Raw genomic sequence first — 27,513 nt, 5'->3', positions numbered from 1 at the left:
GACTCTTCGCGCTGCGTTATTCACCTGCAAGCGTGGCCTTAACGAGTCACAAGGACGTCTCGTGTTTGACGAAATGAGATTCGAATCTTGGTAGGCGATCGAGAGGAAGCGGAACGCGAAAAAGAGGAAGAAGAGACCGACGGTAGACAGTGGAATCTCGCTTTCCGACTACGAGAAAGAGAGAGAGAGAGAGAGAGAGAGAGTACAAAGTGTAGGACGCACCCGTTAAAGGAAAGGCAGAAATATATCGTGTCTCATCTCCGCGCGTCCGCTCCGTATCTTTCGTTTCTTTATCGCGCCCCAGCTCTTTATGCTCTGTGTACTTGGCTGCGTTAATCTAAAAAGTCATACGGGAAATGCAAATAACCCACGTGTCCGTCTTTCACCCCTTTCCCTGCACCCTCGTGTCCGCTTTTTCTTCATTCGTTCTTTTCTTCCCAGCTTTTCCTTGATCTACACAGAAAATGTTGGTCCGCGAGTATACGAGAGCTTATCTCCAGTCGACGTGGTCGGAAAAGGTTGTTGCGATCATCCTATGTCCGTCACCAGAGAAATATATAGAGAATCTGGTATCAAATATGAATAATTGTTAAATTTGATCAGATAAACGATCGATTAAACTTTCCTGGTTAATAAAACGATTCGCCAGAAGATGAACAAGTCCACTGGTAGGTTCTGGCCATAATTCTTTTGCTTTTCTCTTCAGTTTCTTTCTACCTCTCTTTCCTATCATTACAACGCCACAAGAAGGTCACGAAGGGCTGACCGGTCGAAAATCACTTTATTATATGGTAACGAGTGGCGCTCGAAGGTTTGTCTGGGCCTGACCAGGGCCCATTAATACCTTATTTACCACATGCTGGCCCCCACGGAACGGTCGGTTCATTTTCAGTGGGGAAAATCCAGCTGTGTATTTTACCGTTTATGTAAATCGAGCTGTAGAACGAAGAATGCGTGCAACGATGGGAACGAGTCTTTGAACGAAGGCGATGGGCCTGAATGGGTGTTTCTACTCGAGGATTCAGGGATATTGGTGCAATAGCATAAGGGGAATGAGTGATTGAAAAGTTAACAAGCGGTATATTTATGGTGCGTACCGTTATAAACGTTTAATTGGATTTTATTTTCTTTGGAATGGGAGATAGAGATTTGGTATTTCTCGAGCAATAGAAATAAGTACTCGATAATATATCAGTCTAGAATACGGATAACCAATAAATCGATCTGCATAAAATTCCTTACGAATGGTTATCTCTTCGTTCTTTTCTCACGTGTCTTTAAACAAGTGCAACTATTCGACCCCTTGATTATTTCTAAAGAAACAATAAGATATACTATTCTGCTGGTTGCGTATATACCAAACGTAGTAAGGCATAAAAGTTTACAGCAGCTTGTCATAAATTGCTTATTTAACAAATAGTGTTTTCCTCCATATCTATTCAATAGGCTAAACTCGAAGGAGCAAAATATCACGATTTAGACAGAACACAGTAAACATAGGAAACTATAAAAGTTCATGCTAGTTTGCCACAAGCCGATTGTTTCCGATATACTGCCTTTCTCCATATTTGGCCGGTACGAGCAATATCCGAGGATAGGATCGTCTCGATTTTCATGAGCTCTCGACCAATGCATATTCGCGTGCGTGTGCACGCACAAACAGGCAGGTAGGAAGGCTGGCCGGTGATCGGGTAAATTTAAACCGATGCGGAGATACCGTTACCGCCACTGTACCAGCGATATAGTCGTTGCTACTGAAACCGCACTCTGTTTCACCGTAGGCTGCGTCCGCGGAGAGCTCGGCTCGCGCTCACGCAGCTTTTTTTCCAGCGGCGCGTATACAGGTCCCCGTTATCGCGCCTCGACTCCTCCGCCACGCGTAATGTTACAATTTGTCTTCGCGCGACTCCGTACTCCCACTCGTTCTCGCCTCGCGCGCCCGTTCGACCGCCTCGCGGTATAATTGAGTATCGACGCCAGTTAATAAATCCTTTCAACGTGTTCTTTCAACGCTACTCGCGGGGAAGGGACCGTCCTAGATAGAAGGTTGTCAGAGGTGTTTGCTAACGAAGAGTTACATTGGGTGTCGATGACAATTGGTAAATTGGAAAATACGTATTAATTGGCGGATAGCGACTACGTTTCACTATAAGGTTACGGAGACTAGTTGAGATGGTTATGACGTTGATGTTAGATGGATACGTCGAAATAGTTTGTGTTGAGGTTATTAGATGTATAAACAGTAAAGTAAACATAAATTGTAAAGTACAAAATATATTTTAATACAGAAGTGTAAGTACAAGTAGGAATATAATTTGAGCTGGTCCAGATCCGCACGCTAGCCTATTACCCTATGACTGAAAACCCCGATGCCATCGTCGCCTGTCTACTGTCTATGGTCTGCCTTCGTCCCAGTCTATTGTTTATACGCTGTCGATGGCTTCAGTGCTTGAGAAAACTAAAAGGGCCAGATGTAGAGTTTTCTTAGAAGTGGTAACCACTTCAAGAGTTTGGTACTAGAAAGTGAGGGATTTCCGATTTTTTGTATAATTGCTGCAGATACGTAGCTACCTCTAACAAGCTTAATATTTATTTTCCTGGGTGTAGATACGTTATTATTAGTTCGTTAGTTGGTGCATTGATTGTAATCATTTATATGAAATGCATCTGGGGACACGGCAAAGATTGGTAATTCTAGTACTGTAGAACAAAGTGTATAAAATGCGACAAAGAAGGTATAAGAAAGGGATTATTTAAACGAATCAAAATCATAATCGTTCGGCTCGAAACGTGATAGGGAGGCGGTAAGGGCAGTAAGCGAACGGTAACACGGGAATAGAGAGGAAAGTAAGGAGAAAAGGGAGGTGTAAGGAAGATAAGGAAGAGGCGTATCGTGAAAGAGGAGCGCGGGCGAGCAAACGGCCAGGGATAGGAAACAGCGGAGAGGGCCGAGGCAGGTCGGCAGTCAGGCAGAGGCAGAGAGGCAGGGCAGAGGCACGGCAGACTCGTAACGTGGGCTAAACTACACAGCCTCGGTGGGTATAAGTCGGGCTATTATCGGGCTATGCGCTGAGAGCCCTCCGCTTTCATCCGCTAATGGGCAGCTCTCCGCCCGTCTGCTCCTTTACTGCGTCATTAATACAAGTTGCACATGTCGAGAGTCGGTGCGCTACAATAATTTACATGAATGGAATTGAAAATTTTCTACTCCGCGGAGGAGAAAAAGACACGAAAGAGCGAGAACCGACGCCGAGAGAGAGAGAGAGAGAAAGGACGGACAAGAGACGGGGTGAAGGAGGAACGAATCGAGAAAGAAGGAGGAAGACAGTCAGAGAAAACGGACACAGAAGGGAAAAGGAGAAAAAGAGTGCGGGTAGAGAGAAATTCAGGGGGAAGAGAGAAGGCGATCGGAGAGACCGCGAAGTTGTAGGTGGGGAACGGAGGAAAGGAAAGGGCGAAAATCTTCTGGCATTTTATGTCAGTAATTACATGAAAGATGGTATAACCTATCCGACCGACCGACCGCCCGATCCCCTTCTCCCTTCGTTCCGTTCGGAACCAACCAACCAACACGCGACCTCCTCTTTCAGTCGTCGGCCTGAACCCCCTTTAGCCCCCGTTACTCATCTTTCCGACTATGTCTCTCTATCTCCCGCCCTCGCTTTTCTCCCTCTCTTATACCCCCGTCCTCAACTCTCGCGGCCCCCGCAACCGGATGGCAAGGGGTTTTTTATGCTTTAATTTGTGCATGAAGTGTGTCCGGCTGAGTGGAGGATTTATCTACGCGGTGTACGTCTGAATACCGTTTCTGCCCCTCTTTCAAGATGGAGCTCGTTTCCTACGTGCCGTGGCCGTTCATCCTCGACCCGAGTCCGATTTAACTAAAACGCAGAGCGGTACAACCACTCGGCAGTCTTCGTCGACTATTGTTGACCCCGTGCACTTTATTATGCGCAGTGCCATGACTTTACCGCCGCATATAATGTCATCGTAAAGCAATCAACCAACCCTGAGCCATCCCCACGACTCCTACGCGCCAGGATTCTCAACGCCACCGCGTTCGTCGTCGAATCTTCTCTGAGGAGGTCACGCTGCCGCGTGTGCATGTAAGTATTGCCGGTACATCTACGCGGATTGCATATATTACGCATGGTGTGAATTAACACGACGATCCGACTAACCTTCCCGGAATAAATCCACGATGGCTACGTGTCCCTCCGATTCTTCTAGCTCTTAACGATCGCCTGACAAACAACTATTTGAAACCGCGTCTGGCTGGACTCGCGCCTGTTTGAAATGGCACCCAATGCTCGTTGTAGAATCTTAAATTAATTAACCATCTTCCAGTCACACTTTCTAATTGGTACGTTACAATTTCGTAATAACTTCGTGGTACGAGAAATTGGAGTCCCGACCGTACCAGAACAATCTTTGTCTTTTTGACAAGATTCAAGGAAGTTCTCTAATCTTACTACTCGAAACAGTCGATTCCAGATGTTCGACGAATTAGTCAATAATCTCTGAGATTTCTTCGCAATTCTCACGAAACGCAGCATCAAGGTGTAACCGCGGTATCCTCGGGAAGAAGCGCGTGTCTAGAAACCATAGCTATGCGAGCGGTGCGTTAATCACGGCAGGCGATTGTTGGTTACATTGTAACACAACGACTGCAAGATTACAGAGGCGAATCGAGATCGTTGCACTTGGGTCTAATTTCGCGAAATTACATGGCGAGGCCGATACGCCGACGAATCTGAATAATAACGCGTCGGTCACTCTCTTCGGAGGTTATAGAACGATCGAGGATTATTCAGTACACGTGGCCGCGGGCTGTCGAGCGATTAAAGATCGACACGAGCAAGATCTTGAAAGAAAGAGCTGGGACACGTACTTTGCGTTCTCCCTGTATATGGAAAGTCGTTGCCAAGTACTTCTCCGGCATCAGCAGCGGACCTCTCGGTAGCTATACCGGCCATACGTCAACGTCCATTACACTTCCACCCTGCTGCTGGCTTTAATGTTTTCGACTCGGCCACTCTTTATCCCACCTTGCAGCTAATTAGCGAGCCGGATACCGGACACGCGCTCTCTCACTGCCTCTCATCCTCTCTTGTTCGTGTGTACATACGTAGCCTGCTCGTGTGTATGCCTACAAAGTCGTCCCCGTACATTTGGTTCTCTTGCCTTACTCTCTCTTTTTCTCTTTTTCGTGCTTTGCCCCTTTTTCTCCTCCGCCTCTATCTCCAGCCCTTTTCCTTCTCCAACCCCGTGGTCACATCTCTGCTCCCGCCTGGTCATTGCGAGGCGAACCAGACTCCGCGATTATTCCAAACTCATTTTAACTCATTACACGGGTCCACTGGCACAGAATGGCGCCCGACAAGTGTGCTCACTAGTCTCCGTAAGCTCCTTCCCCCATCCTCGAGATATTGAAACGTGAACCTCGGAAATTCGTATCGCGTGGCCTGACCTGTGGCCCGTGGTTTTTCGCTTAAATTATCCACTGAGCGATTATTCGTCCGGAGAAAATGCCATCGATGAATAGAGATTACGAACCGTGCGATTCCTGGCTGGTTAACGAATAATATTTAGTCGTTCTTCTTTCACATTTCTTGGGCATCGTTCAGGGTTATCGTTACGAATCGTTATCTATCTGTCAAGGATTCACCAACATATTCTTTCAGTGTTCGAAAGGGTTTGAAGAGATCGTTTTCGCGATGGAAAAGTCGCGACGATCCAAACCGTTTAATTTCACGCTTCTCCCAGACTCCGTTAACTACTTTCGCGAAAGGATCTTGAGGAACGATTTCTACGTCGGGTTAAGAAAGGTAGAACGAGGAGAGAAAGAGAGAAATTTCTCTTAGGGGTGTACACGCGGCATCGGGATAAGTTTCGAGCTGATCATTAGGTAAGTTTAGAAAAAGGGCCAATCCGAGGAGGTTTCATTAGGAAATGGATGAAACAGTGGATATAGGAGGATTGGAAAGGAGGCGGTTCTGTGTGGAAAGGGAATGAGTAGAGCTTTGAAGCTCTCGCGATGACTCGAACTGATAATCCATTAGGATCCGACTACTTAGAGTATAACATCTATTTGAATGCAAATCAATAGGGAATGGGAAAGGACGGTAGTCAGTAATTGGTCCGGCTTTATTGGAGCTCTCAGTGTCTCAAAGAGCATCTCGTTCGGTCATCTCCTCTGGTTCCGCTTCGGCCTCTCCTACTCCCTTTTCCCCTTTCTCTCTGCACAGAGTCCAGCTCCCATTCTCTCTTTCCCTCTTTCTCGCCGAGTCACTTCGTTTCCTCTTCCTTCAACTTTGCAAACCTCTGTCGTTTCCTCCGTGCTCGGCCTCCTTCTGTAAAATATATACATATAGATGTATATGTATACATAAGACTCGACAGTAATTAACCAAGAACTTGTCCTGTCTGGCCACTTCACTGAAGTGGTAGATGCGTACGAACGACTCAAGAATATTGCGACTACCGCGATGTAGACCAACTGTGTTGCGCGTTTGTCTCAAAATCGAAAGGAACAAACAGACTGACGCGACACGTCGTAACACCGGAGTACAGTAGCCATGGCGTACGCTCGTTTATGGCTGTAATTTTTACGCTTCTCGAGCGTAGATACGATCGATGACTTTAGAATCGATTCTACGAAAGGAAATAATCGGAGGGAGTATAGTTGTGGACAATGGCTACTTAAGATTCTTTCTGCATCATAGATTAAATTTTGTTATTTCTATGGTCGCACTACATTTTGAATAAAACTCGTTACGCTACTGACTTGGGTCAGTTGTTAATGATTTACAAGTTCCGTTTGGTATTTACCACCGGTTGAGCAATCGGATCGCCTCTAACGATATACACCGAACGTTAACGAAGCTCTCGAACAAATTGCCGTTCCCACTGTCTGTCGCAAGAAGAAGGGGCACATGGTAGGTACAGTTTGCCCCGTTGTCTTTGCACCGAGCAATCGGTAATGACTCTTTTCTAAGCAGGTGCAGAACCATTCATCCGCTGTGGTTGCGTGAGCGCTAGCAGCGTAGCAAGAGATGAAATTAATTCCAACCACGTTCATGCCACTCAATGGCTTCTTACTTTTCCGTCTTCGTACTCTTCTAGCCATCGTCACCGTCATCGTCGACGACGCGACGCTTTGCGATCCAGCGTCACGAGTACCCGAGTTCTCGTTCGGTAATGGTTTGTAAGAGGAAACGGGCGAAGATTTATTGGTTGCCAGAACGAAAATGTATGTGAGTCAACAATACGTCGATACAATATAAGGGGCGCGGGACTCTGTGTGGCTAGTGGTGCCGGTGGTGGTACTTACATAGCACACCCGAGAACGCCGACAAAAACGCGTGCACACAATCGACTCAAGCGCGATTTCCAATGGAGTTTCTTTTTGCTCGACCGCATGATTAACGATTGAACGCACTCGACTTCCGATCCGTGCCGGCTCGACATGGCCAGAACGGTAAGGAACGCTTGGCGGTGTCCTCGATCGTGTTCGATTTTTATTTCTCCCCGTGTACCCCCTACCCTGTTCTGTTGCCACTTTTCTTCCTTCGCTCTTTGTCCGTTTCGCGCCTTCCAGTTTCTTGATTTATCGTCGCCCGATGCGATTCGACGCCGCCGCAAAATCTCGCCTTCGAGTTCCGTAAGAGCGACGCCATGACACGAGGTATGGTCGATCGCTCGAATTCTCGCGAACGATGGAAGATCGTTCGCTGTGGTCGGACCGAAGGCACCATACTAACGCAAAGAAGACAGTGTAGTATAAATCGCACGATACGAGATAGAAAAGACTCTTCTGGGGATTGCTCTTGTCTTAGCCGTAAATTAAACTATAATATATCAACGTAACGAGTACGCGACTTTTCTGCGGCGGTTGCGTTCAAAGGGTGGGCTATATCGACCAGCAGCAGCGCGTAATGAGCTTGAGACATCCTGTTGAGGGTGTTACGCAAGCGATATTAACGGAAGAAGAATGAGATCGCTATTAAAAGCGGCGTTCGAGACCAGGCCTAATGTCTTTATTCTTGGCGTGACGGGCGCGTTCGCCGAGTTTTGCGACGTGTAGCGTATTAGTTATGATATATTAATAGTCCTAGCGACTTCGATGCCGCGATAAAATTAGTATTCCCTTCCGATGAGGCGCACCGAGCGATTCACCGTGCGATTCATCGTGCGTGCCTCCCTGATCTATCCGCTTGTACATGGAGCCAATTCACGATCGTTGCGGTCTATCCGACTGCGTTTCGTCGATGAATATAGGGGTTACCGGGGAATTGTAAAATAAAATATAATCTTAACGTCGCTACATGTTTGGTACGAAAGAGTTTGGAAGAGAAAGTTCAACATCTTTTGAAGCTGGAACTATTATATATTTCCTATTCTTTCGTCACAAACAGTTGCAAATGCATCAATAAGTAATTACTTGGAGTTTACATCAAACGCTTTCCAACCGTAACAAACTCCAGTTTCACGTGTTTCGCAAGAATCGGTCAATCAGCATACGCGTATCGATCGCGACACGATTGCAGAATGTTAAATGTTTTAAGCACGAGGGGCATAGCGGAGCTTGATTTAAACGAGTAATAAGATATTAATTGGGCCAGGATTTCGATAATTCGAACAAACACGATTTACATAAATGACAGACACGCGAATATCGGCGGGTCGATCTGCGTTCCGAATCCGACGTTAATAGATTGTCAGCCAATGTTGTTTCGTCGTCGTGCAGTTAAGTTACAGCACCGAAATTCGAATCTATCAATGGCTATTGAACGAGACCCATTCGCCCGATAGATCGATCCGCGGAATTTCCGCCGCGGGCTACGCGCGCCACATCCACGCAACTACTCAATGTACAATTTAATCTAACAGTTAAGCGGTTCTTTCTTCCTCTTGCAAAATGTTAAAAAGCTGCACGAGAATCGAATCGACTTGGACGTTTGAAAGGGGAAATCGATTCGATTTGTGACTTAACGAACGTAATCACCAAGCAGCTTCGTGAAACAATCACGCTTTATTTGCAATTAATATGAAGAGTTCGGATATCTAAAATTTCTATATATATATAATAACAATCACTTCTTGCCAGAATTGAATATTTTTACGCAAAATTGAGAAGACTGGGATGAATCGAAATAATTATTAAATTAATTATTCGTATTGCTACATTCCGTATTAAAAACAATACTATTTTGTGTAATATTATTACCGTGTAATATAAACAACTATAATCCTCAAAAATGTAATTGAATGAAGTAACGGCGGTGCGTAATATTCTTACACGACAAAGGTTAATACGATTTCTGCTAGACCGGTGCCATTTATCGCGGTATAAATTACTTTCATAACAGCCGCACGGTTTTTAACAGAATTATTGCGGTTCTACGATCGTAGGCTAGCCAATGAATGCCGGTAAAATTGAGATATTAATTCCGCAGTTCGAGCGTGGCATTTCGCGCGGGAAAACCGACTTTGTCGTAATCTTTAAAAGGTATCGCTTAATCAGTATTCTTCACGAGTAATTAAATACGAAGGTTTCATGGAGTAAGTCAATGACCGCTCGGAAAGTCGGTAAAACATTGAAATTATTCGCCCCGTAAAATAGCATGACGTATAACCGTGCGTTCGTACAAATGAAACGCCATTCAAATTACACGTCGAACGACAACAGCCCCGGTAAGTGTCTTTAAGGAGACTGCAAAGAGATCGTTACTTCTACCGTATAATTTGCCCGTTACGCAAGCAAACGTAACTACTTGGAAATCTTGTCATCGCCGACTGTATAAATCATTGCGATTGCGTGCCACGCACGTTTTCCTGTTTGTCAAAAAATATACCAATTCGTGTCAAAAAGAGAGAAAAAGGAATGCGGCTGGAATCTTTTGGACACTGACCTTTTCAAGTTTGTACACCTACTTGGTATTTTATTTTTGTTGCTTTATACTTAATGGAAAAAGTTAGGAATAGAATAGCAATTTCTACTATATATAGGATCTACTATATATAGGTATATAGGATCGCTCAGAGGTAAGAGGTTATACACGCTTCACACACCAGTCCAACTTTGCGTGAGTCTTCCTATAGAAAAAAATAGGATGAAAATAGATAGGTTCGAAACCATTCACTCCAAAATTGACGAAGGTGATGACATTACATGCTTGGTGATTTGCTTCGATCCGCCTTACGCTTTCAAGTATCGTGTCTAAAATCAACGGTAGAAGTGCTGGAGTAAAAATATATTCCTGATGCAAATAACGAGAAAAGGTTTCTAGTCTAAATCCTAATAAATCACTAAAGTTGAGATAAAATTACCAATAATAAAACATCTAATTTACAATAAGCTATCTACGCTTAGAATATTGAAGATTCTTTACAATTACATTTAATATATGCCTTAATCAAAACGAAATAGAAGTACAGACAGACATTCATCAATCTCATTTCCCACGTAAAATGTACAGCAGATATACTGCAAGTGCCTTCTTTTCCACGGAAATCAACGACAGAAAAGTGAAGGTAAACAATTGGCCAGTAAAGAATCGCGCGTTGCACTCGGACGAGGTTATCTGCTCGTCTGCACTTTGCAGCCTCTCGTAGATTTCCTCGAGCTGTACGCGCTGGTTCGCGCGCTTATTCACCATCGAAGCCGGTGTACCGCGCGAAGTGAAAGTTCTCGTAGTCCCTCGTATAGTCCCGCGAGCGAGCTATTCTTTTTTCCCCCGATTGTCTCGTCACTGGGCGCATACGCGGCATTATCGCCGCTGACATGAAGAAGGAAACGCCGAGAGAATGGATGCTGAAACGGCGTCGTTGATCCTGAACGATCTTCGATCCAGTCCCCGCCGAGACAAATTCTCACGCTTCGCGGCCCCCAGCGCATACACCAGTCACCATCATGCAGGTTAATAACGCCCGGCTCCGCATCGTTCGCGATATAAATTAACGCCTGACCCGGACGAAACGATCCTCCGCTCTTTTACGTGCTCTCTAACCGTGTCCTCGATGCCTCGAGCGTTACGCTTTGCATTATCGTTTTATGTTTCTTCTTCGAGGATAAGACTGGTAGATCGAGTTATTGGAATAGGAATAGGAATTCCAGCTTCGTTTAATGTCTAAGATCTGGTTTAGATGTTACTGTCACGAGATGTTTATTCAATTTAATTTATTAAACATAGCGAGGATATTTCGGATTATTCTGCAAGTTTAGTGGTATCTTTATATATCATTCGTTCAGTAGAATCTGTAAAGGATAGTTAGTACGTGAGGTTTAAAGGACGAGATTGCTGGCTGTTGAAACCGTCGAATGTATTTAAAATAATAAATTAATATACAGCCATATACGTGAGTCGTTAGTACAAAGTATAAATCGCAAAATAAAATCGTGGAATAAATACTCATTAATGCTCGTCGCGTAACTCGATAAATACTCGTAAGATACTCGGAGATACTCTGTCGTTCGCGATCGCGTCCGTTTATTTATACTGGTCCGGGGAGGGGGGGACGGAAAATTTGAATTCGTCTTCATTATTTTATCCGGAGTTTGTTTATCATTATATTTCTGCGTCAAGGCTGAGTCAATGTCCTGAGGCAAAACAACAGCATAAATCGCTCTCGACTCGCGTCGTCCTTTGACACCTGTGCCGCTACAAGTCTTTACATGAAGTAAATTGGTAAAGTTGTAAAATTCTTTTAAACTGAAAAACGTGGCGTACATACTTGACACAGAATTGTCAATAGGCTTTCTCCATTGAACTTGATCGAGACTTACTGTCAGGTGTAAGCTGTACGAACAATGGATGTGAAATCTGTGGGCTGGATGAGTGATAATAAACACAAATGAATAATATCGACAAACATCATAAGGTATAACCACTGATTATGGAAAGAATTTGTACACTGTTAAACGAATCTTTCTCTCTCCATCTTTTTCTCATTTATTAAGTTAATTAATTCATATAGATAATACCTGACATTATATTTCTTACAAATAAAATATCAAACTATATAATTAAATCAGTCAAACGTGCGTGCCGACCGTACCTAATTCCGACTTGACATTTGGAAATGGTTAGGTAAAATAAAACAAATCGAGCGTTGATCCCGAGCGTAACCAGTTCGCTGGACGATGTTAGCTCCACTGACGCTAGTTAGTCGAGCAATGCATAATCGAAAGTCGAAAAATGGTAAGACGACGAAGGAAACGTGCGCAGGTCTGGGTCACAGCGGGGCCGATCGAACGCGGTCCGCTAACGATCCACGGCACGCCGATAGATTTTCGTCGAGCGATTTTTAGCTCAGCCGGCAGCTGAGGGGAAGCGAGAATTCTGCAAAACAAGGTTTCGCGAGAGAACAGGTCTCCTCGTTGTGCTCACGGTTCTTACGTGCTTTCTAATGTAAAGTATGCGCCCGGCTAATGGCTCGGAGGAGAACAGATATTGCATCGGGACGCCGCCGGAGCCGTGGTAAGGTGCCACGGCAGGCAATTAATTCCTCCGGCAGACTTCCGTATCGGAAAGAGATAAACGTTGGACGCTCTCGGTCGGGACCCTAGGATCGTATATTACGCCGCTGGTTTTGCGAAGAACTTTTTCCGAGGCGATCCAACCGTGTGTCGGTGAGAGCTGCAACTTCGAACCGAGAGGAAGAAGCCACAGAACTACGCGTCCTCCACCTCGTCGTCTTCGTACTGCTCTCTGGTCCTCCGTGTTCTGTCCTCTCCTTCTTCGACAACGTATAGAACGTGTCGGGATGGTACGCTTGCAGAACGAGTGGACTGGCGCCAAGTAGATGTCGCCACTACCTATTTGGCAACACAAGGACGCGATCTACACGCACGCGAGCGCTGCCCCGCCGTGTCCTCTGTTCCCTATTCCGAACTCCCCTTTAATCGAATGCCTTAGATTCCATTCGACTAATTAACCAAGCGTTATGCTAAATCTTGCTAAATTTAACTCTGGATCGGCGTGCCGGGGCCGGTACTCGCGACGGTTCATTAATTGCATAGCCATCCTAAACGGAGACACGTCGCTGCGGAAAAATCTTCGGAACTCTTCAGAACTCGTACCGACGCCGTAATTACTCCGGCCGCGTAATATCTTACTTCTCGGTGATCTGAATTACTAATCATACCCGCACCTTGAACGAATCCTGCTCATGCGACGAACGGACGTGAATCTATTAACAACGCGTTGCAATTCCCGTCGAACTTGTAGAAATATTACAATTCTAAGCGATGCTGGAGGCGATATCAATGTTAAAATGGAAAATGCGTATCGAGATTTTAATTTTTAGTGTGTATGCTCTGACGAAACATTTATAATGATAATGACGATTGAAGACTCATCTTGTTTTTACAATTCGTCTTTATCTTCGGAGTCACAATGTGTCGCTATTTCTCTTATCAATTGAAACACGTTGTATTTAAGCCTTTCGCTACTACGCCTCACATATATGTGACGCATTCTAAAATCAGCTTGGATTGTCTACTTATCATTCTCTATTATTTTATATCTAAAGCTATTTGTCGTATTATGTAACATGTCAAAGTTTGAAATTTTCCCTGCGAACAACGACTTTTACTTAAACTGCGGTAACGAAAGGGCCTTAATATTATTAGTTCTTATAAATTATTGGCAAATAACACGAGCCACTGAATTACATTTAAATATACTTCTTAGATTCGTTGCTTTGTACCCTATTAAAAGTAATTTATTCTAGTGAAGTTTATAGTTACCCAATAGAAAACTATAAAAGGCAACGGCGACTTAAGTAAAGTAAGGAAACAGTGATACATCTTTATTAAAACAGCGTAAGCCATACTCGCAATGCCAATAGCAATGATTCACTTACCTTTCTAACAAGAAATCATTTCAATTATCTCAACATCGCAGCGACGCTTGAGCGCGCACTATAATTTCGAATTTTGCCGCTAGAGAGACTGCGGCGCGTCATCTGTCAGTCAACAGACAAATATGGCTGCGTTCGAGTTGTTGCCGCGTGTAGCCGGTCGAAAAAGGTTCGTTTTTCCGTAAATAGTTGTTGTATCGAGCAGAAGTTACGTACACACGGCGACGGTATTTCTGAATAACAAGTGCTGATTTACGTGATCGTTATATCGTATGTGATTCGTCGATCACATTCGTTAACAGTCGTATACGAATTTACGCATTTGACCGCGTCGCGTGTGGTTATATGGTAAACAATCGCTGTGACGCACATGCGCGACAACGTATTTCTGACATCTATGCTTACATATAGTATTTACAAACTTGACATCTACGAGAGATTTTCTGGCCAATGAACGCAGTACTTCGACGGGCACCGGTAAGTTCCCACATTCTTTTCCCCTCGAATGAACGATCGTTTGAGACGTTCCATCAGATAATAAGCCCGCGGGCTGATTCGTGAAACGTGCAACAACCTCTAACAAAGAAATCAATGGTAAAGGTACGTCGTATCGTCGATATTGACGAGCTGACACGTACGACAGTAGAATGCAGCGATTGTCTCGGAGGTGAGTACGAGCCGACTTTCTATACTTTGTGCCGACTTTAACATAACTCAAGTGCCCCGGACAAAAGTCAAGGGGAATCGTAGAACGTTGGCATTCAGGGACGGCGCGTAGCTTTACCCACGGGGGAAAACATTTTCGCGCGGTGCAATGCGGCATCGCGATAGACTATCGTGGCGGAGATCGCGCGATAAACGATTCACAATGCGAGGAAAGGCTGGCGCACGCGTCGATGAATTAGAGAATCGGCGCGGATTTGACGTAGAACGTTGTCGAACCGAATGTCGACTGTCGGTCGAGTCTGTGTACATACGTACATGTGTATATGCGAAAGCTTTGAAAACTCGCGGCAGCGTTCGCCTGTGTGATTAACGAGTTGTACACCGCGGGCACGACTGCTTTTCAGTGGCAGTCCTGCTCGTTTCGAGGCTCGCCATTATGTAACGGGAACGGTGTACCCGATGGTGGGGAGAAAAACGGCGCGAATCGCCGCGCGCGCGCTCGAATTATCGCACCTCACCGTACTCACCGTTCGTTGTATATTACCAGATGCGGAGATAAGGGAACGCGCGTTAAATGTTTCATTACCGGCCGGGCTCGCGCAACGTACGCCGGGATTGAATGTCCGGGACGTTGATACAACTTATAGCGTGAATTTCAAGCAGCCTGCGTGTGCACGAGCGAGCTAGCTAACTCGCTGCCGGTGCACCGCGATTCTGCCTCCTTAATAAGCGTGAAAGTTTAGTGTAACCCTTAACTGGCGAGGTGTATTTAACGGGAAAATTGCGATTTTCGATTCTGACAAGTTCTCCGAAGGGGGAACCATGGAACAGGTCGGTGCGTGTGAGATGTTAAATGAGGTTTGTTGCTTACTTATTAAAGAGAACGTCAGCGTGAAAAATGACGTCGAATGAGTAAGTGCACCGGTAACTCGACAAAATCATTTATGGTGGCTCAAGGGTCGAATGCACTTACGCATGTTAGATTAGTTTAGTATCGACGTCTTGAAAATTGGGTATTTCGTAGCAGTTAGACATCTGTCAAGAGTTATAAGCAATCTAACGATTATTTTCGATTTATTAAACGTACTTGGTACGCGATACCTTTAACAATACGATAGTAGTTTAAACTCATTATTCTCTTAAGCAACAACCGGTATATAATCACTTCGATGTCTCATTTTTCCAAGGATATAAAGATAATATGTCAGCGTATTTTCCTAATTAACTTGTGTATCCTGTTCATATCGAAATGCATGGAATTAGCACAGGTAAACTAGAAATAGACGTCTTGCGACATAGAAGCGATTAATTTGAATTCCAAAGTATAACAATTAAAAGCAAATAATCTAACAACACCAACATGCATAATAGGTATGCATAATAGGTATTACAATCTATCCATAGTAACGAATTTATGATAATAAAGCAGATTTATGTGCTTCTACACTGTACATTGCCATACATTCGTGTAAGATTTATCGACGGTCGGAAAAATTGTCATTAATTAATTTCATTTGCTTTCCAATGAATCTGTCCCTTTTATCCAGTCTGAAAATAGAAATCAAACCTCGTCCTATAACTTGGTGTCGGTAACAATCCGGCGTTGCATAAGTACAATAATAAACACCTGTAATCGGTATGAAACCGGTTCTTTAAAAACAGTTTGAACGCTGCAACAGCGTAAAAACTGGCGGACAGGCGTTTCACGCGGTCGCGGTTAGAGCTGTGGCGCTCGAAGAAGAACGAGCCGTCCTCTCGCGCCATAGTCGATGGTATATTTCGCTTTGTCTTATCCCGCCAGGGTGTAGGGTGTAAAATGCGTGTGGAATACGTGCTAAGACAAGGGTCACCGATACACCTGCCCCGGAGCTTCTAGAGCGCGATAATATAGGATTCTGATCCGACAACTGCGACCGGTATCTTCTTCTTCTCCCCTTCGCATCGTTCCAGCCCATCCAGAGAACATAATGCCGTGTAGAGCAGCCGCTCATAACGCTCGGCGAACCTGTTGAGATATAGCCCGGGTAGTGTTTCAATCGCTAGGCCACGGAACGTCGACAATGATACGTACGCGCGCGTATATACCACGTATGCAAAACGTATTACAATATTGGATAGCCGGCCCATGCATCACGATAGTCGAAATAAATCAACCGCGAACAAGCACAGACGTGGCCGGCGGAGTCTTAAATAATTTACTAATTTTTCAATGGGTCGACCCTAAAGGTCGAGTCCGCGTCGAGTACCGCGTAAATCCCTTTGGCTATGCCTCTCCCGGCGAGCCCTTGCGTCTGAGTTCAATCCCAACCCGTTCGAAACTACGCGAGAAGTCTCTACGTACTCGTACTCTCGGATACGGTACGTTCAGCCCGTTGGAAACCGAGGGAAATCGCGCGATTGGTACCGTTGAAAAATCTCTACGAAACGCGTATCCCGTGCGTACTGTACTCTACGAGCTGGCGATAAAGAGTCATAGTTCTCTCTCTGTCTCTCTTTCCTTCCTTCGTTTTCTGAGTCGCGAAATGCTTCCGCAAAGGGACCAACAAAACGACTTGAGTTCGCATCGTTGCCGTGGCTGAACATAATGTAAACATCGGAACGAGCAAAAATCCTTACTTATTACCTTCCACGAGCTTTCCTCTTGGCCCAGGGTCACGACTCTCCATTTTCAAGCAGAGCTAAGCGACATTAGGTGAATTCGTTCCTCGGGATGTTTTATCGTTCTCTGTGTATACGGGAGGCATTCGAATCGCTGGCTGGCAGCGATGCGCAAGATCTTACAAAAGCGAGGGCATCGTCGGATCGGACAATGCCACTTGATCCCTCAGCCAGTGGCTCTGCGTTTCTGGTCTATTCCTCACCCCACGTGTCCTTTTTATTCCATCCCCTTCCTGTCATCTCTGTTGCTCCGCTTTCGGCGTGTATCTCTTTCTCACTCTCGTTATAATGGGCAAACACATAATAAAGAGGGTAAGCGCGGGCCGCGTACGCGATATGTGGGGCGTTTAACAATGGAGCACACCTGAGCACGGGCCGGTGCGTTTGAGATGGCTTTAGGGAGGTGGAGAAAAAGAGAGAAAGGGAGAGAGCGAAGGTACCGCATGGTGCATCGGTATGAAGCGTAGTGGGACGAAAAACGAGCGGTCCGCGGTGTACGGTGCGAGGGGCGCGGAACAATGCTTTCGACCTCTTCTTCTTCTTCTTCCTTCTCCTCCTCCTCTACCTCCTCATCCTCATCCTTGTCTTCGTCGTTGTTTCGTCGCCGTCGCCGTCGCCGCCGTCGTCGTCGTCGTCGTCATCGTCGTCGTTGTCGTCGTCGTCGTCGTTCGTGGCGGTGTCCCTTTTCCTCCGGCAGCTCCTCGCCACCGAGCCAGGGTGCCGGCACGATGCTCTCCCATTTGTTCGCAAAACACCGAACACAGGCAGTCACCTCGTACGCACGTCGTCGTAGCGCAGCTTGGCATTGTCCACGACGCTCCCCCTGAACCGCCGCGCATGTGTGCGTCACGTATCTCTTTCAACTGTACCGGCTAAGCTGCTGCGCTGGAAAACTGCCACCTTCGAGTGTCCGGTCTGTGTACTTCTTTTTTCTTTTCGTTGCTCTCCTTTGGTTTTTCTCTCTAGTTCCTTTTCATTTGTTTTTCTTTTTCTATGAAGACGTTGGCCAAGACGTTGGAACATACCTATATATACTTACGTACGTCTGTCCGGGAAACTGGTGATTCTGAATGATGAATGTTCTTTTCAATTTCTCAGTCTTAATTTTGTTTCCTTTTCCGTTTCTTTTTTGTGGAAAGAATCGGTAAATCGGTAAAGGAAAAGAAAAATTAATAATTACACGCTAATTACACGTAAGAGTAAAGTAATGTTATACGCTGAAATAAAATTATCCTATTAATTATTAATGCCTTTATTGACGTTTTCGTTGAAGCTCGGTAAAAAAAACAAATTATGCATATTTAATTTGAATCCAAGAAATTACAAGTAACAAAATATTCCGTACAATGCATACCTGAACGTTGTAAAAAAATGTTAGTCTCATTTTAAAAATGATTTGCATCGTGCCTGTGCAGATAATTATAAATAAACGTAATGTATATGTAGGTATATTTAAATAGCAAAGGAGGCGCAAAAACGATCATTGCAGATTTATCGAAGTATCATAATATGCAACGCGATGGATTTAAATAAAACGATAATAGATTACCACAAAAAGTAATATCACGACTTCATGGACGAAAGAAGTAAGACAATTTATACATGTCAGAACTTAATTAATCGTTCTAGAAATAACAAGATTTTTTCGATTAAATCCTTTTTACACATTCTGTAATTTTTGGTGATAGAATCATGTTCGCAATGAGATCTCTCTAATTAAAAAATTCGGAGTTCAGAATACAAAAATATCGCAAAGTTGTTGCAACAGAATTTAAGATTAGTAAAAAGTGAACCTATAAAGACTGAGATTAAAAATAACATGTAATAGTGGTGGAAAATCAAAGTAGGTCGTTAATCTTTCATTCCGCTTATTGAACCTGTGTCAACAGCAGCACGAGTGATCGTTATTGCAAAGCCTGGGACGATAACGTGTAGAAACGAGCGTAGCACGCTTACGTTGCGCTGTGAGCGGGTCGTTAAATACGTTCGTTTACACGACAACGTCTTATTAGTCGCATTCGTTCGTTACGTAACAATGATTCGAATCGTTGATCGCGTTACACATTAACAGAACGGAATACATCGTCGTGTCGCTCAAAGGGGAGGAATAATGAACGGTTTCGATCTCGAGAACCTATTTTTCTCCATCGTTGCGCGAACGCTCCGCCCTTTATTTGCTTTTTCCACGTATAATTGTGCAACCAGGTCATCGTATTACCGAAAAAGAATACGTACAATTTAGTATTTGCTGTAGATAACGATAGAACAGATTTTACATTTAACATTTAGGATTCAATTGTTTGAAGCTATTTGTGATTACGGATAGCAGTATATATATATACATATACCAAAAAGTTAATCACGAGAACAAACAACTTAAACTAATACTGTCATCTATACTCATTTTTATTCGCTTTAGCGGTAAAACCCTGTTTTTGTTTTTTCCATTTCTTCTTTCGATCAAATATTATTATGCTCAGCTTAGAGAGATATTGATCGAGAGAACGTCTTCCTTCACAACAACGAACTGGTTTTCCATACGATTTCTCGCAGTGGTCAACAAATTTTTTTATTGTGACGTTTATTCGAGCGGGAACGCGAGCTTCTGCTCGTTCAACACGTATCTTTAACGACGGATATCGCGGCCCAGGTCGTTTCACGTTCGACAAAACCGGTGACGACGTTAACCGCGTTTTGCTTTGATCTGTTGCACCACAGGCACTTTCAGCGTTAATTTTTCTCTCTTTCTCCAGCAAGGGTCCCGCTCTGTCGCGCTCTCCGCTCGTGACGAGAGATCATTAACCGGCTTGCGGACTCGCCGTGCTCGGATATTAGAATTTAAATCGTCGCTGATATAATTACGAGCAAAAGCTGAATATCTCGGCCGCGGAAGAAATTACGACGGCGATCCGCCCGGGCGAAAAGTTAATAAGGAGATCCCACAGGGTATTCTACGCGGCCACACTAACGTTGTTATTAACGCGTTCGATCGTCAATCCCGATACACACTAGCTACACGTCTATTTTCAACTACGAAGCCATCTTTCTTCCTTTTCTTCGTTCCTCTGCTCGCTACGCGTTTCGCGTATCAGCAGAATAATAATAATAATAATGATAATAAAACCACTTGCTCGTGAAACAACTCTTAAAATGATCAATCGAGCGTTCGATTTGCGGCATTATAAATCCAGGGCTAATTAAGGTGGATGGTGAAGCTCGACGGAAAGATCGAGACGCGGCTCATCGAGTCGGCAACCCGTTCCACGACCAAACGGAATGTTAACAGGCACGTAGATTCGTATTATCTCCTGGAGCCAGGATTTTCCATGACTGACATTGTATCTGGTGCGTTTAATCGTCGCGGATTCTGCATCCGCGGGTCTCTTTAGTCGTCCCGCCCGAATTACGATAAACGATCGCATAAACTCGCGTATAAACCGAAGGTAATGTCACGAAGACCGAGAGAAGTTTCTTGACCGAGGGAATCTCGATGGCTCGAGGTATCGTTCGGAATGCGCGTAATCTAACGTCGATTCGAAAGGAGAAGAAGCTGGGCTCGCCGCTCGAGTAACCCATTATCGTGCTAATGAACAAGCTCGACCGAAGATGGAACGCTTCAGAACGGATTCGTGAGCAATGAATCCGATATCGGCTTCGCGGAATATTTCCGTGGACCGAGTATCCGGCGATAGCATCCGACGAATCGGAGAAATCGCCTAGTCATCGTTCGGAATGATCCCCGCCCCCGACTGCCCCTCTCTTCAATGTCCTCGTCGTTCGTACGAACCTCCGGGCGAAAGTATTTTTTTCACGGGAGCCGCGAGAAAGGAGCGGACCCTTAAGTACCGTTCTTTCGTTCCTCGTCGACGCACCGCTCGATTCGTGCACGCTTTCATTGCCGTTGGAATGCGATGGTTACTTCTCTCGCCCGTATGCGCGCCGTAGGATCGCTCAAGGCCGCCGTGGCTCAGGTGAACGGATGAATGGATTTGTTAGATGAATGCTCGGCATATAAGGGCGCATCTTCTTCAATTACCACTCACATGTGTCCGAATACCGTGTTTTCTTTTCGTTCCTACCCATGTTTGCTATCAATAGCAGCTGTGTTATGCTAACACTATCATCGAAAGGTGGTCGGCTACTATTGGTGGTTATTTGGTTAACGGAAGAGATATGTATAGCACTGATTAGTTATAGCATTGTGACAAGACCTTCCTTCGTACAATCTCAAAAATAAGCATAGTTTCATTATTAATTGGAATGATCAAATCTGAAAATCGAGTAATGTAGCAACGTAAGATGAGAATGAGCAAGCTGGTTGTATTCTTTGTCCCTATGCCGATTGTGTATCGGTAGTTAACTCTCCTTGTGCTTCACGTATTGTGTCCACGTTGAAAGCGATTGTTTGCCGTTCGACGCGGCTAGATGAATCGATTCGTTTCTGCGTGTCGGATTTCTTATTTCTTTCTTCGAGTCGCCGTAGACACGATGAGTCGCGTTTTCCGTGGCTGCTTAATAAGTCAGATTAATTCCGCGTAGATCGATATTCATGAAGTTACTCCACGTGTGTGCGCGGTCATTACATATCTTGTTAGCAGTAAATTAGATTCTTCGTGGTGAGAGATACGATGAATTTGAGATATGAGATTCTAATGATATCATGGCTGAATATTGCAATAATTCATTCTAAAGATGCACCGCATTCGTAGGTTTATCTTTCCGATAGCGTTGCTATCTTTCTCTAATTGCATATTCTAATCTAACTGTTCCTCAATCGTTCGCGTGTTTTTAACGCTCTATCAAATTGCACATTGCTGCAGTTGTTTTTACGAAATTGTGACTATGGTAGTTACACACACTATATCATTCACTATATTTTGCTACAAGTGTTCTTAAATTATTAATTCTCAGAAATGTTCTAGAAAAATTTTAACACTGATCCATCATTACAAAGATAGTTAATCTTTACATCGTGTCTATTTCATTCGATTCCCTATAAACATTTACAATCCCACTGTCGATATGACAAACAGAAATGTCAATTTACGATCAGCAACGATATCTACAATTACCAAGTACTTACGTATTTATTGCACAAAGATCTCCATATCTGCAATCTACAACGAGAACGACACGTTTCTAGCAACATAAATTATTATAATACAAACTCCACAAACATTCTCTCTCCACATTACCAATTCCTCTGCATCCATCTCGGTTATGCATTCTAATCACCACTTTTAATATTCATTTCCAAAAAATTCAACTCAAAGTGCATGAAAAAGTTCCACTTGTGTCGTCGAAGATTCGAAACGACCTCCGTAAACATCTGGTCCTGATAGTGAAAATCGTGAGCAACCTGATCCGAGGGTCAGAGCTGGCCTAGGTCCGCATAATGGAGGCAGTCCGTTAACAATCGCGTAGAAAGACGCCGCGGCGGTCGGTTTTAGATCGAGGAATATTGGGGTATTGTAGGAGCGGCACCTAGTGTGGTGTGTGCGTGTGTTGACAATGGGAAGCCTAGTGGGTGCGTTAATCCCATATGTAAGCTCGCTCTGTGGGAATATTTCGTCAGGCTGTTGGGGGTGGGTGTGCTGTGCTGACGAAGGGGCGGCAAAGAGGGGAAGGGACAGAAACGGTAGAAGATGCTGGAGATCGGAAAGGCGGGTAAGAGGGACTCTGGGTCTATTGTTGCATCCTGGCGATATAATCTGGGGTACACGCGATGCCTCTGTCGGCGAACCGAGACAGACGAAGGTGACTCGCGCGCTCAAAGGATCGCGCGGTGCGTTCTTCCAGGCTCCTTCGTAATTGCCGCGAACGAACGAACGATCGTAAGAGCGAGCGAACGAACGAACAAATCGCCGGACAGATCTCCGCTCGCGAGCTTATCGGACTTCGCGGCGCGCCTTTGTTCGAAATCGATAAACACGTTGCCGAAGAATCATTTTCCATTTTCACTCGGCAATCGATCGACGGCCGCGAGTACTACGCGCGAGATACTCGAGACCCGATAAGGGTCGCGCGAGTCGAGGGGTTACGCTTAGAGGCGTTTCTCACGCGTCTTTTCTCCGCCGGATAGAAGAGAAGTCAAGTGAGGAAGAATCGAATCCTGTTAGGTGAGATGGAACCGTTGTTTCTTGGTAAGGCAACGTGTTCGACGGGTTGGGCCGTGGAATTCGGGAAGTTTGCCTGTGATGTATTTCTCTCATCGTGGTGTAGGAGTGATGCATGATGCTGTCAGAGTATGGTATGTATTAATTATGGTTATTGTCTAATCGGAAAAATTTGAACCGATGGATCGAAGAATAGGAAACATTTCGCGCGAAAATCAAATGATAAATATCCTCTTCGTCTCTCCTCGTATCGTTTCTTGTTAATTTTCTATTTAAAGTGGACAGTAAAACAATTTTCCTAGTTTCTGGAAATAATTCTCTGATACAACGTAAGGCGAATAAACGACTAGATCTCGTGTAAATAAAAACCAATACGATTATAAAAGGTGAGTTTAAGATGACGAGTTAAAAACGCATTCCGTGTTCCCGTACATAAGAAAGAAGATGAAGAACACGAAGAAGCTGAAGAGGAAGGGTCGCGGTCCCATTCTGGTAGCAATTTCTGCTTGTCTTTTCCCGTTCTCGAAGGAGCCATGACCGTGCCGTATCTCACCTGCAATTTCATCCTTTCGGTCGAGTGGTTTCGAAATTCCAGCTGTGACGGACGGGCGACGCCAACGACGCCGTTCCGCCCGTAAGAGTTCTGGTTCTAATCTCGAGACCGGATATCGAGCCAGTGTACGGTGTCGTCGCTGATCGGTCAGGGGATCGGTCTCTCGGAAAAGTGGCTGGCCACTTTTGTAGGCGCACTCTGGCGAACGTGGGAATGATTTTGAGAGAAGGGCAAGCCGCGGCGAGATCAGGACGAACGCTAGACGGAGAGGGAGAATCGAGGAGATAAAGAGGGACAGAGAGAGAAAGCACCTGAACGCCTCTTCGAGCCAGTTCCGTGGCGTCTTGCTTCCAAGTCTGTGTGTATCCACAGCCTCGTGTATATACGTATACATAGACGCCAGAAGAGAAAGAGAGGAAAGGATGGAGAGAAGGAGATGGAAGGATGCGGAGGCAACACACGTGTTGTCCCGTGTATGCGCGTTCATGCAGTTTGTAACGCGCGGAACAGGTATTCCCCCATTGAAATAAGGTAACGTCGCGAATATGAAATATACCCCCTTGTACAACTTGATAATCCGTGGTTACCATAAATCCTGAGTGATTATCCGCGTGTCTATTTATAAGCCTCGTGGCGTCGCCCTCGCCTCTCTGCCCACCCCTCGTCTTCGCGCCGTTCGTGTATACCTCCCTCCTTATCCCTCTTCCTTCTTTGTTCGGATATTCATCCACCCTCCCAACCCCCGTCCTGCCGACCCGTTCTCCATCGCTATTCTCTCCTTCTTCAACCACTGGCGAGGATGATCGCGCCCAAAGGACCTCTCGCGCGTTTCTACCTATATGCGTGTCACGGCCTTTCATCCTCCTGTGTGTCAAGCAGAGAGAGAAAGAGAATAACAGGGAGAGAATCCTTTGGAGATACGCTCGATAGGATTAATCGGCTTACGAAGACACGCTCTCTCCGCCTGCCGGTCGCCAAGAGAGAAGAATATGATTTGTTGCCGAACATTCGTCCGCACCTGCGACAAAAATGGCGTTCGCCCGATGACGGGGCTGAGAGAGCTTTCTCCTTCATCGAGGAGAGACGTACTTGTGGTAAACTGTAGATGTTCAATGATCCAAGTTGTCTTTCCAAGTTCTTACAGCAACGAATGTTTCCTGTAAAATTCAGTCTGTCCCTTAATTTTTTATCGACGTAAAAACGTTTAACATCCAATCGTTCCACATTACGAATGATAAACGCGGTAATTCGTCCATATTTCAATTGAATATCGATAACCTCCGAGAAGAGAAAAATAAAAGAGTAATACTAATAAATGATAAACTTCTGTACATAATAATCGTGGTCGTTTTGATCGAGTGGCGCAAGCACGAATGGGACGTGAACGTATACACGCGTGTGATACGTTGCTTAACGTCTGGCGTGGTCCAAGAGCCGGAAACGGTCGAAACGCGAAACACGTCTGTGCACTGTCAGATTAATTGCACCCGATTCGTTCGCCGCTGTATCTGCGCGCTCTCGGGAGGCGATCGTTCGAACGTTAATGCATGGAACGAATTAACAGTTTGCGTTTGAAAAAAAAGGTCGCGATAGCGATCTGTTTCGAGCGAGATCCACTTCTCCGATGTCAAACGGAATTCCACGAGCTCGTGTTACGGTTATGCGAGCAGATGTACGCCTTTCGACGATAACAAGTGCTCTTCCGGTTTCGCCTGGCCGCCCGGAAACCACGTTCGATCCCGTGGCGCTCGCGTCGCACGCCATTCCGTCTATCGTTTCTGTTTCTGTTTTCCTTGCAAAGCTGTTGCTGCCGCGCGCTGGAAATATCGGCGCCGTTTCTCTTTTGTCAAACAGGAAACGCGTTCCACGAGAGTGTATAAAATTATATCTGCTCTCAGACATCTAATCTTCGTATCGCATCTATAATATATCATTCCTGACAGGACCATGCCTCGTTGCGTAATTCCGGGTTTCTTGCGAATGAAATTGCTCGCGATCTTAGCAAACCAGCCCGTTTTCCTACTACCAGACGTAGTTACATACATAGGTACACAGGCTGATTTCTTCATTAACCGCCTTCCTCAAATTCCATTCGTGCTCGATACGATCCTGTAAGGATCGTCCAGATGTTGAATAATCTTATTCTTCGTATCTTCGACTCGATGCGTTAGTTTTGTCATATCGGAGATTCATAAATTAAGAAAGAATATTATATTTATTGGTTTTGTAAATTTGAAGGTGTGAAAAATGTAGTAACTGTAGCAATAAGAAAGAAATATGTTCGATCGTGTGTATCTTTACATTTCTTTTCGGACGATAAAGCTGCACAGGTTATTTTTCATTTCTATTCTTATAGAGATTAACGGACCGAAGGAATTATAACGTCTTGACAATCTCGATAAATTTTGAAGTTAGCGATACTCGTAAGTTCGTTTTCATCGTGCACCTGGTGCAAGCGAATTAACATATAGCTCGTATCTCATTATGAGATGTATGTTTTTTGATACGACTCGTGCTTTAGTTCCTTTCAGAAGAAGATTTAACAGAATGGCATTTAATGGTACATGCATATTACCTGTCGTTGAAAGTAAGAGCATTTAATTCAAGACTCGACAAATTTTCTTTTGACGAGGGGAGATAGTATTCCATTTTTAAAACGCGATGATGCTATAATTTTAGTTACGTAATTTATGTTATATTATTTATGTTCGCTTTATCATCTTGATAGTATCGATATCATTATTTCATACTCATCGTTATTTCATCAAACTTTCATTTCCAAAATTAAACTCGGAGAACGAATAAAAGTCGTACCTTTGATATTTCGATTAATATCTTGGGATCAGATAAAGCGTCGATTTGTGGGGGAAAAGTCGAGGAAAAGGGGTTTATTCGAGCGTCTATGGTTCGCGTGGACTTTGCGTCTACGGGACGATATCGGGGCTATCCTCGAACATCGCCAGAGGCGCTGCGTGTTATGCTGCGGCAAGCTATTAAAAACCCAAGTTATGAATGAAAGCCGAGCTGAAATAGAATGGCACGCCGTGCTCCGCCCACAAGAACAGGTACAAACACCACGAACGATAAGCTTAGCTCAAGTCCAATGTCAGAAGATTCCCTAGAGGCTAGAAACGAATCCTTATTCGCCAACCCGAGCTGATATTTCACGCGGAAGCGAAAATTATCGGTTTTTTGGTGTTCGGTTAGCGTGGCAAACGGTTTTCGATGATTATGATTTATGTCATTATTTTAAGCTGGAAAGTAATTTGATGAACTCGAGGGACAAGGGAAAGTCGGTTCTGAGAAAAGTTTTTAAATTCTGATATTTTGGTAGAAGGCTATGAAAATTATGTATAAAAATGGGGTGCAAAAGACGTTAGATCGATAAAACAAGCTGTCATCGATATCTTCTTCCCTTGTAAACGATATTTAACAAATATAGAATTTTCTTCACTAACGATATTTGTTCGTTAATCGCTTCAACCTATTCGTTTAACAAGAAAAATTCGCTTTCCTTCATGCGACGTGTACAAATGAAAGTTTCTCCAATTTCGTATACCTTAGTTCCGAATTGCTTAACTTAATTCGTCTTACGTGAACGAAAGAATTCACGGAAGTACCGACAAGGTCAGGAGGAAACATCGTTCGATCGTG

The 27,513-nt window shown here is 44.6% G+C and overlaps 1 protein-coding gene across 6 annotated transcripts in view; it reads left to right on the top strand.

Moving 5' to 3' along the window:
• Sox102F (transcription factor Sox102F) overlaps positions 1–27,513 on the top strand; it is a 236,849-nt gene that overhangs the window by 15,768 nt on the left and 193,568 nt on the right. The window contains exon 1 of one of the 6 annotated variants that reach the window (XM_069131592.1): positions 13,982–14,343. The exons of 1 other annotated variant lie outside the window; for it this stretch is intronic. In XM_069131592.1, the coding sequence (XP_068987693.1) occupies positions 14,317–14,343 (27 nt within the window). In that variant the 5' untranslated portion in view covers positions 13,982–14,316. Of the gene's footprint in view, positions 1–13,981; positions 14,344–14,367; positions 14,534–27,513 lie in introns of those variants that run through there. 4 more of the 6 variants (XM_069131582.1, XM_069131584.1, XM_069131583.1 and 1 more) reach the window with 4 other exon arrangements.

The sequence above is a fragment of the Bombus flavifrons genome, chromosome 2 (genome assembly GCF_040668555.2).
Source record: "Bombus flavifrons isolate JBK064 chromosome 2, iyBomFlav1_principal, whole genome shotgun sequence".
In the NCBI taxonomy this organism is placed as follows: domain Eukaryota; kingdom Metazoa; phylum Arthropoda; class Insecta; order Hymenoptera; family Apidae; genus Bombus; species Bombus flavifrons.
The sequence above is the reverse complement of the archived record's forward strand: the minus strand, read 5'-3'. Positions and strand labels throughout refer to the sequence as shown.